Source organism: Coregonus clupeaformis, chromosome 39, assembly GCF_020615455.1.
Source record: "Coregonus clupeaformis isolate EN_2021a chromosome 39, ASM2061545v1, whole genome shotgun sequence".
In the NCBI taxonomy this organism is placed as follows: Eukaryota; Metazoa; Chordata; class Actinopteri; order Salmoniformes; family Salmonidae; genus Coregonus; species Coregonus clupeaformis.
The window spans coordinates 5,014,235-5,025,488 of record NC_059230.1 but is presented as its reverse complement, the minus strand read 5'-3'; the positions used below and the strand labels follow the sequence as shown (position 1 = coordinate 5,025,488).

General features: G+C 48.9%; 1 protein-coding gene across 1 annotated transcript in view; it reads right to left on the bottom strand.

Annotated features, from left to right (window-relative positions):
• Window positions 1–6,940: 6,940 nt before the first annotated feature.
• Window positions 6,941–11,254, bottom strand: part of LOC121558819 (short transient receptor potential channel 5-like) — a 92,143-nt gene continuing 87,829 nt past the window's right edge. The window contains exon 16 of the mRNA XM_045211794.1: window positions 6,941–7,993. Within this exon, the coding sequence (XP_045067729.1) occupies window positions 6,941–7,993 (1,053 nt within the window). The remainder of the gene's footprint in view (window positions 7,994–11,254) is intronic.

Below are 11,254 nucleotides of genomic sequence, written 5' to 3'. Positions count from 1 at the left end.
GCCGAAGGCTCCCACCATTAGCTCTGACAAATTGAAAACCCTAGTCATTGGCGACTCCATTACCCGCAGTATTAGACTTAAAACGAATCACCCAGCGATCATACACTGTTTACCAGGGGGCAGGGCTACCGACGTTAAGGCTAATCTAAAGATGGTGCTGGCTAAAGCTAAAACTGGCGAGTGTAGAGAGTATAGAGATATTGTTATCCACATCGGCACCAACGATGTTAGGATGAAACAGTCAGAGGTCACCAAGTGCAACATAGCTTCAGCGTGTAAATCAGCTAGAAAGATGTGTCGGCATCGAGTAATTGTCTCTGGCCCCCTCCCAGTTAGGGGAGTGACGAGCTCTACAGCAGAGTCTCAGCACTCAATCGCTGGTTGAAAACTGTTTTCTGCCCCTCCCAAAAGATAGAATTTGTAGATAATTGGCCCTCTTTCTGGGACTCACCCACAAACAGGACCAAGCCTGACCTGCTGAGGAGTGACGGACTCCATCCTAGCTGGAGGGGTGCTCTCATCTTATCTACCAACATAGATAGGGCTCTAACTCCTCTAGCCCCACAGTGAAATAGGGTGCAGGCCAGGCAGCAGGCTGTTAGCCAACCTGCCAGCTTAGTGGAGTCTGCCAATAGCACAGTCAGTGTAGTCAGCTCAGCCATACCCATTGAGACTGTGTCTGTGCCTCGACCTAGGTTGGGCAAAACTAAACATGGCGGTGTTCGCCTTAGCAATCTTATTAGGATAAAGACCTCCTCCATTCCTGCCATTATTGAAAGAGATCGTGATACCTCACATCTCAAAATAGGGTTACTTAATGTTAGATCCCTCACTTCAAAGGCAGTCATAGTCAATGAACTAATCACTGATCATAATCTTGATGTGATTGGCCTGACTGAAACATGGCTTAAGCCTGATGAATTTGCTGTGTTAAATGAGGCCTCACCTCCTGGTTACACTAGTGACCATATTCCCGTGCATCCCGCAAAGGCGGAGGTGTTGCTAACATTTACGATAGCAAATTTCAATTTACAAAAAAAAAATGGCGTTTTCGTCTTTTGAGCTTCTAGTCATGAAATCTATGCAGCCTACTCAATCACTTTTTATAGCTACTGTTTACAGGCCTCCTGGGCCATATACAGCGTTCCTCTCTGAGTTTCCTGAATTCCTATCAGACCTTGTAGTCATAGCAGATCATATTCTAATTTTTTGGTGATTTTAATATTCACATGGAGAAGTCCACAGACCCACTCCAAAAGTCTTTCGGAGCCATCATCGACTCAGTGGGTTTTGTCCAACATGTCTCTGGACCTACTCACTGCCACAGTCATACTCTGGACCTAGTTTTGTCCCATGGAATAAATGTTGTAGATCTTAATGTTTTTCCACAAAATCCTGGACTATCGGACCACCATTTTATTACGTTTGCAATCGCAACAAATAATCTGCTCAGACCCCAACCAAGGAGCATCAAAAGTCGTGCTATAAATTCTCAGACAACACAAAAATTCCTTGATGCCCTTCCAGACTCCTTCTGCCTACCCAAGGACGTCAGAGGACAAAAATCAGTTAACCACTTAACTGATGAACTCAATTTAACCTTGCGCAATACCCTAGATGCAGTTGCACCCCTAAAAACGAAAAACATTTGTCATAAGAAACTAGCTCCCTGGTATACAGAAAATACCCGAGCTTTGAAGCAAGCTTCCAGGAAATTGGAACGGAAATGGCGCCACACCAAACTGGAAGTCTTCCGACTAGCTTGGAAAGACAGTACCGTGCAGTACCGAAGAGCCCTCACTGCTGCTCGATCATCCTACTTTTCCAACTTAATCGAGGAAAATAAGAACAATCCAAAATTTCTTTTTGATACTGTTGCAAAGCTAACTAAAAAGCAGCATTCCCCAAGAGAGGATGGCTTTCACTTCAGCAGTAATAAATTCATGAACTTCTTTGAGGAAAAGATCATGACCATTAGAAAGCAAATTACGGACTCCTCTTTGAATCTGCGTATTCCTCCAGGGCTTAGCTGTCCTGGATCTGCACAGCTCTGCGAGGGCCTGGGATCGGGAGAGACACTTAAGTGTTTTAGTACTATATCTCTTGACACAATGATGAAAATAATCATGGCCTCTAAACCTTCAAGCTGCATACTGGATCCTATTCCTACTAAACTGCTGAAGGAGCTGCTTCCTGTGCTTGGCCCTCCTATGTTGAACATAATAAACAGCTCTCTATCCACCGGATGTGTACCAAACTCACTAAAAGTGGCAGTGATAAAGCCTCTCTTGAAAAAGCCAAACCTTGACCCGGAAAATATAAAAAACTATCGGCCTATATCGAATCTTCCATTCCTCTCAAAAATTTTAGAAAAAGCTGTTGCGCAGCAACTCACTGCCTTTCTGAAGACAAACAATGTATACGAAATGCTTCAGTCTGGTTTTAGACCCCATCATAGCACTGAGACTGCACTTGTGAAGGTGGTAAATGACCTTTTAATGGCGTCAGACCGAGGCTCTGCATCTGTCCTCGTGCTACTAGATCTTAGTGCTGCCTTTGACACCATCGATCACCACATTCTTTTGGAGAGACTGGAAACCCAAATTGGTCTACACGGACAAGTTCTGGCCTGGTTTAGATCTTACCTGTCGGAAAGATATCAGTTTGTCTCTGTGAATGGTCTGTCCTCCGACAAATCAACTGTACATTTCGGTGTTCCTCAAGGTTCCGTTTTAGGACCACTATTGTTTTCACTATATATTTTACCTCTTGGGGATGTTATTCGAAAACATAATGTTAACTTTCACTGCTATGCGGATGACACACAGCTGTACATTTCAATGAAACATGGTGAAGCCCCAAAATTGCCCTCGCTAGAAGCCTGTGTTTCAGACATAAGGAAGTGGATGGCTGAAAACTTTCTACTTTTAAACTCGGACAAAACAGAGATGCTTGTTCTAGGTCCCAAGAAACAAAGAGATCTTCTGTTAAATCTGACAATTCATCTTGATGGTTGTAAAGTCGTCTCAAATAAAACTGTGAAGGACCTCGGCGTTACTCTTGACCCTGATCTCTCTTTTGACGAACATATCAAGACTGTTTCAAGGACAGCTTTTTTCCATCTACGTAACATTGCAAAAATCAGAAATTTTCTGTCCAAAAATGATGCAGAAAAAATTAATCCATGCATTTGTTACTTCTAGGTTAGACTACTGCAATGCTCTACTTTCCGGCTACCCGGATAAAGCACTAAATAAACTTCAGTTAGTGCTAAATACGGCTGCTAGAATCCTGACTAGAACCAATAAATTTGATCATATTACTCCAGTGCTAGCTTCCCTACACTGGCTTCCTGTTAAGGCAAGGGCTGATTTCAAGGTTTTACTGTTAACCTATAAAGCGTTACATGGGCTTGCTCCTACCTATCTTTCCGAGTTGGTCCTGCCATACATACCAATACGTACGCTACGGTCACAAGACGCAGGCCTCCTAATTGTCCCTAGAATTTCTAAGCAAACAGCGGGAGGCAGGGCTTTCTCCTATAGATCTCCATTTTTATGGAACAGTCTGCCTACCCATGTGAGAGACGCAGACTCGGTCTCAACCTTTAAGTCTTTACTGAAGACTTATCTCTTCAGTAGGTCATATGATTGAGTGTAGTCTGGCCCAGGAGTGTGAAGGTGAACGGAAAGGCTCTGGAGCAACGAACAGCCCTTGCTGTCTCTGCCGGGCCGGTTCCCCTCTCTCCACTGGGGTTCTCTGCCTCTAACCCTGTTACAGGGGCTGAGTCACTGGCTTGCTGGTGCTCTTTCATGCCGTCCCTAGGAGGGGTGCGTCACTTGAGTGGGTTGAGTTACTGACGTGATCTTCCTGTCTGGGTTGGCGCCCCCCCTTGGTTTGTGCTGTGGTGGAGACCTCTGTGGGCTATACTCGGCCTTGTCTTAGGATTGTAAGTTGGTGGTTGAGGATATCCCTCTAGTGGTGCGGGGGCTGTGCTTTGGCAGAGTGGGTGGGGTTATATCCTTCCTGTTTGGCCCTGTCCGGGGTTTCTTCGGATGGGGCCACAGTGTCTCCGGACCGCTCCTGTCTCAGCCTCCAGTATTTATGCTGCAGTAGTTTATGTGTCGGGGGCTGGGGTTAGTTGGTTATACCTGGAGTACTTCTCCTGTCTTATCCAGTGTCCTGTGTGAATTTAAGTATGCTCTCTCTAATTCTCTCGTTCTCTCTTCTCTCTGAGAACCTGAGCCCTAGGACCATACGTCAGGACTACCGGGCATGCTGACACCTTGCTGTCCCCAGTCCGCCTGGCCTTGCTGCTATTCCAGTTTCAACTGTTCTGCCTGCGGTTACGAAACCCCTACCTGTCCCAGACCTGCTGTTTTCAACTCTTAATGATCGGCTATGAAAAGCCAACTGAGAGACCTGAGCCTTAGGACCATACGTCGGGACTACCTGCCGTGGTGACTCCTTGCTGTCCCCAGTCCGCCTGGCCTTGCTGCTATTCCAGTTTCAACTGTTCTGCCTCAGGTTATGGAACCCCTACCTGTCCCAGACCTGCTGTTTTCAACTCTTAATGATCGGCTATGAAAAGCCAACTGAGATTTATTCCTGATTATTATTTGACCATGCTTGTCACTTATGAACATTTTTGAACATCTTGGTATGGTTCTGTTATAATCTCCACCCGGCACAGCCAGAAGAGGACTGGCCACCCCTCATAGCCTGGTTCCTCTCTAGGTTTCTTCCTAGGTTTTGGCCTTTCTAGGGAGTTTTTCCTAGCCACAGTGCTTCTACACCTGCATTACTAGCTGTTTGGGGTTTTAGGCTGGGTTTCTGTACAGCACTTCGAGATATTAGCTGATGTACGAAGGGCTATATAAAATAAAATTGATTGATTGATTGATAGAAACCAGCCATATTGACCTCCTTTCTCCTGATTACTGCCATAACACCATTGACCTGCAGCCTTGGTGCCGATCACTTTGATTGATTACTGCCATAACACCATTGACCTGTAGGCTTGGTGCGTGCCGGTTGTCATGTAAAATTCTTCCAAGTGTGAAATAGTTTCCAATCGTTCTGATTTTGTTCTGATTGTGACGTTATGCTGTAAAATTTCTCACAGCGTGAACATTTTTCCAGTTCAATAACTGCACGCGCATCTCTTTATGTGGATGGCTGAGCTCGTGCAGATTCCTCCCTCTCACACCTTCCCTCGACCTCGAAAAACGATTCTGTGGGCACGGGCATATGCTTCACACATCTGGACTCGCGCATCAAAGTGCTGAGGGTTGATGTGAGAAGATGATTTTTCGATTGACAGTGCATATATTTGGTAGTTAGTTAGCCAGCTAGCTAAATCAAGGGCGAGGGAGGGTGTGAGAGGGAGGCATCTGCACGAGCTCAGCCATCCACATAAAGAGATGCACGTACAATTATTGAACTGGGAAAATTTTCACGCTGTGAGACATTTTACAACATGATGTCACAATCACAACAAAATCAGAACGATTGGGAACTATTTCACGCTTGGAGAATTTGACATGACAACCGGCACGCACCAAGCCTACAGGTCAATGGTGTTATGGCAGTAATCAATCAAAGTGATCGACACCAAGGCTGCGGGTCAATGGTGTTATGGCAGTAATCAATCAAAGTGATCACCTGATCAGACATTATGGAATATTGATTGAGGAATTCTGTTTGTATCTATCTGATTTAAAGACCTCATAGCACCTTTATATGGCTGGTCTCTAGGGAGAGAGAGAGAGAGAGAGAGAGGAGGTCAATAATCCTTTATATGGCTGGAAGAGTTTTACATGATACCGGTTAGAGTTAGAGACAACAGCACATAGACAACCTATTGGAGAGAAACAGGCAGGGGTGTGTGTGTGTGTGTGTGTGTGTGTGTGTGTGTGTGTGTGTGTGTGTGTGTGTGTGTGTAACATGCTCTGGTCATTCACTATGTTATTGATGCTTGACAGTTGATTTTTAGAATTGGACGGTTATGTATAAATCTTTTAGCTTTTTTTATAAAGTTCAATATATTTTAGTTTTTGTTCGCCCACACTTCAGGTTATTGTGGCTGACACGTTTCCCCCCCAGTCTCTCTCTTTCATTCACTTTCTTTTCTTCTTTTTATCCCTCTGTCTCCCCTCCCTCCCTCCGTCCGTCTCTCTTCCCTTCGTCCCTCCCTCCCTCCCTCCCTCCCTCCGCCTCCCCATTTCACTTGTCTTCAAACAGGAAGAGCAGTCTGCAGAGCAGAAAGCGTTCTGTTGCAAATCAAAGCAAAGATTAGTAACAGTAGTAGGGCAGTTCATTATTACTACAAGTTATTTTGAGGAAGTCCCTTGGCCATAATACCATAGAGTCCCATTAAGTCTCACTATACCGTAGAGTCCCATTAAGTCTCACTATACCATAGAGTCCCATTAAGTCTCACCATACCATAGAGTCCCATTAAGTCTCACTATACCATAGAGTCCCATTAAGTCTCACTATACCATAGTGTCCCATTAAGTCTCACCATACCGTAGAGTCCGATAGTATACCCCATGAAAGGTCAAAACGCTAGCAACGTCCATGCGCCCAACAGCTTGGTCAAAACAATAGCCATATAGCAAAAATAATTGTTGTAGACACACTGCTGGAGACTTGCAGAAGGGACAGGAAAAGCAGCGAAGCCTTGGAAACAGTCTTTATGCGTAGCTGAGTCGCGACTGAGTTCCTCTTGCTCCTCCCCCCACATTGGGGACGGCAACAGTCTGTGTATGTATAACATCACGAGTGACATCATCAGTGGGATATGGGGGGGGGGTCTAGGTCTATGATATCAAACATGCGACATCACTGTACAGTCCCTGTCCCCATGGCTTTGTGGTTGTTAGGAAGGTACTGGTAGTTAGTTAGGTAACCATGGAAACGAACAAACTACAGCCTTCTACAGTTGTGTAGTAACAGAGTCTTCGATGCCGCCGGAGTCCTCTATGACATCACAAGGCCCCACCCACCCTCCTCCTAAAACCCCGCCCCCTCCTCCTCCTCCTCCTCCCTCGAAGACGCTCTCACTGGAGTCCAGGAGGTGGGAGCTTGAGTCGGCCATATTAGAAGCACAGTGCAGGGATTGGCAAGGACAGGGAGGTGGGAGGGGCAAGGGGAGCAGAGAGTCCCTCCCATTGGCTCGTCCGGAGGAAGTAGGAGGGGCTCTGACCTGGTCAGTATGTCCGACCTGGTTCAGGTGCATCTCGCTGCGGGTCACATGACCCACCGAACCGAGGTCATATGACCCGCGACCTCTCAGGGGGCGGAGCAAGCCGTCTGAGATGGTGTAGGAAGGAGGAGATTGGCCGAGGGAAAAGGGAAGGGGCGGGGCTTTGCGTGAGAACAGGAAGCCGAGGCGTTTAAAGGAGTCTGGTGTCTTATTGGACGTCGCCGCCGACAACCGCTGGAGACGACTCCGAGTGCGAGCGAAGGATGAGGAGACGGAGAAGGAGGAGGAAGGGAATGAAGGGAAAATAGAAGAAGAAGAAGAAGAGGACGGAACGGCTTCTCTCCTCACCCCGTTGCTCTTTGGTTTACCCTCCTCCTCCTCTTCCTCCTCCTCCGTCTCTTCCTCCTCCTCGTCCTCCTCCTCGTCCTCCTCCTCGTCCTCCTCTTCCTCCTCTCCCTCCATCCTCGTCATGGATACCACTTCCATTCCTGAAATACTCCGGACCAGAGCGGAGACGCCATGTTTAGGATTTTTTTTCTCCATGCTTCCTGTCGGGGTCAGAAAGGTCACACCCTTTGACCTCTTGGCTCCACTCCCCTCCTGCGACCCCAGGGAGGGGTCAAGGGGGTCAAGGTTAGGGTCAGGCCCCCCCTCGTCGCTGGTTCCTCCCTCATTTCTCAGTGTGGCTTCACTGCTGGAAGAGTAGTGGCGTCTGGGGGGCCGGCGGTTACCAAGGAGATCTAACACCTCATAACGAAAACTAGAGATGTCCTGCTTTAACTCCTACAGTGGGGGAGGAGAGGATGGAGGAGGGAGAGAGAGGAGGAAGGGGGGAGGAGAGGAGGGGGAGAGAGAGGAGGGAGGGGGGAGGAGAGGAGGGAGGAGGGAGAGAGAGGAGACGAGAGAGAGAGAGAGAGAGAGAGAGATAGATAGAGAGAGAGAGAGAGAGAGAGAGAGAGAGAGTTATTTAATATAGGGAGTCAATAATAATCAACTCAACTCCTTGGAAAATATGTTTTGAACATTTGAATATGTGTTTCAACATAGAAATTATGGAAGAAAAGAGTGGTGGGTAAGAGAGATAGAGAGAGAGAAAATGGAGAGAGGGAAAGATTTAGATACATACAGTAAGAGGGAGGGAGTTGGTTTCTGAAGTATGTGGATAAGAGAGATGGAAAAAGGGACAGGTTAGGAAGAGATGAGTGGAGAGATGGAGAGAGGGACAGGTTAGGAAGAGATGGAGAGAGGGACAGGTTAGGAAGAGATGGAGAGAGGGACAGGTTAGGGAGAGATGGAGAGAGGGACAGGTTAGGGAGAGATGGAGAGAGGGACAGGTTAGGGAGTTTGGGAGAGAGGGACAGATTAGGGAGAGATGGAGAGAGGGACAGGTTAGGGAGAGATGGAGAGAGGGACAGGTTAGGGAGAGATGGAGAGAGGGACAGGTTAGGGAGAGATGGAGAGAGGGACAGGTTAGGGAGAGATGGAGAGAGGGACAGGTTAGGAAGAGATGAGTGGAGAGAGGGACGGGTTAGGAAGAGATGAGTGGAGAGAAGGAGAGAGGGACAGGTTAGGAAGAGATGGAGAGAGGGACAGGTTAGGGAGAGAAGGAGAGAAGGAGAGAGGGACAGGTTAGGGAGAGAAGGAGAGAGGGACAGGTTAGGGAGAGAAGGAGAGAAGGAGAGAGGGACAAGTTAGGGAGAGAAGGAGAGAGGGACAGGTTAGGGAGAGAAGGAGAGAGGGACAGGTTAGGGAGAGATGGAGAGATGGAGAGAGGGACAGGTTAGGGAGAGATGGAGAGAGGGACATGTTAGGGAGAGAAGGAGAGAAGGAGAGAGGGACAGGTTAGGGAGAGAAGGAGAGAAGGAGAGAGGGAGAGGTTAGGAAGAGATGGAGAGATGGAGAGAGGGACAGGTTAGGGAGAGATGGAGAGAGGGACAGGTTAGGGAGAGAAGGAGAGAAGGAGAGAGGGACAGGTTAGGGAGAGAAGGAGAGAGGGACAGGTTAGGGAGAGAAGGAGAGAGGGACAGGTTAGGGAGAGATGGAGAGATGGAGAGAGGGACAGGTTAGGGAGAGATGGAGAGATGGAGAGAGGGACAGGTTAGGGAGAGAAGGAGAGAAGGAGAGAGGGACAGGTTAGGGAGAGAAGGAGAGAGGGACAGGTTAGGGAGAGAAGGAGAGAGGGACAGGTTAGGGAGAGATGGAGAGATGGAGAGAGGGACAGGTTAGGGAGAGAAGGAGAGAAGGAGAGAGGGACAGGTTAGGGAGAGAAGGAGAGAGGGACAGGTTAGGGAGAGAAGGAGAGAGGGACAGGTTAGGGAGAGAAGGAGAGAGGGACAGGTTAGGGAGAGATGGAGAGAGGGACAGGTTAGGGAGAGAAGGAGAGACGGACAGGTTAGGGAGAGAAGGAGAGACGGACAGGTTAGGGAGAGATGGAGAGAGGGACAGGTTAGGGGGAGAGGGAGAGAAGGAGAGAGGGACAGGTTAGGGAGAGAAGGAGAGAGGGACAGGTTAGGGAGAGATGGAGAGAGGGACAGGTTAGGGAGAGATGGAGAGAGGGACAGGTTAGGGAGAGATGGAGAGAGGGACAGGTTAGGGAGAGAAGGAGAGACGGACAGGTTAGGGAGAGATGGAGAGAGGGACAGGTTAGGGGGAGAGGGAGAGAAGGAGAGAGGGACAGGTTAGGGAGAGAAGGAGAGAGGGACAGGTTAGGGAGAGATGGAGAGAGGGACAGGTTAGGGAGAGATGGAGAGAGGGACAGGTTAGGGAGAGATGGAGAGAGGGACAGGTTAGGGAGAGATGGAGAGAGGGACAGGTTAGGGGGAGAGGGAGAGAAGGAGAGGGGGACAGGTTAGGGAGAGAAGGAGAGAAGGAGAGAGGGACAGGTTAGGGAGAGAAGGAGAGAGCGACAGGTTAGGGAGAGATGGAGAGAGGGACAGGTTAGGAAGAGAAGGAGAGAGGGACAGGTTAGGGAGAGAAGGAGAGCGGGACAGGTTAGGGAGAGATGGAGAGAGGGACAGGTTAGGGAGAGAAGGAGAGAGGGACAGGTTAGGGAGAGAAGGAGAGAGGGACAGGTTAGGGGAGAGGGAGAGAAGGAGAGAGGGACAGGTTAGGGAGAGAAGGAGAGAGGGACAGGTTATGGAGAGAAGGAGAGAGGGACAGGTTAGGGAGAGAAGGAGAGAGGGACAGGTTAGGGAGAGATGGAGAGAGGGACAGGTTAGGGGGAGAGATGAGAGAAGGAGAGAGGGACAGGTTAGGGAGAGAAGGAGAGAGGGACAGGTTAGGGAGAGATGGAGAGAGGGACAGGTTATGGAGAGATGAGAGAAGGAGAGAAGGACCGGTTAGGGGGAGAGGGAGAGAAGGAGAGAGGGACAGGTTAGGGAGAGAAGGAGAGAGGGACAGGTTAGGGGGAGAAGGAGAGAGGGACAGGTTAGGGAGAGAAGGAGAGAGGGACAGGTTAGGGAGAGAAGGAGAGAGGGATAGGTTAGGGGGAGAGGGAGAGAAGGAGAGGGGGACAGGTTAGGGAGAGAAGGAGAGAGGGACAGGTTAGGGAGAGAAGGAGAGAGGGACGGGTTAGGGAGAGAAGGAGAGAGGGACAGGTTAGGGAGAGAAGGAGAGAGGGACAGGTTAGGGAGAGAAGGAGAGAGGGACAGGTTAGGGAGAGATGAGAGAAGGAGAGAGGGACAGGTTAGGGAGAGAAGGAGAGAAGGAGAGAGGGACAGGTTAGGGAGAGAAGGAAAGAGGGACAGGTTAGGGAGAGAAGGAGAGAGGGACAGGTTAGGGAGAGAAGGAGAGAGGGACAGGTTAGGGAGAGAAGGAGAGAGGGACAGGTTAGGGAGAGAAGGAGAGAGGGACAGGTTAGGAGAGATGAGAGAAGGAGAGACGGACAGGTTAGGGAGAGATGGAGAGAGGGACAGGTTAGGGGGAGAGGGAGAGAAGGAGAGAGGGACAGGTTAGGGAGAGACGGAGAGAGGGACAGGTTAGGGAGAGATGGAGAGAGGGACAGGTTAGGGAGAGATGGAGAGAGTGACAGGTTAGGGGAGAGAT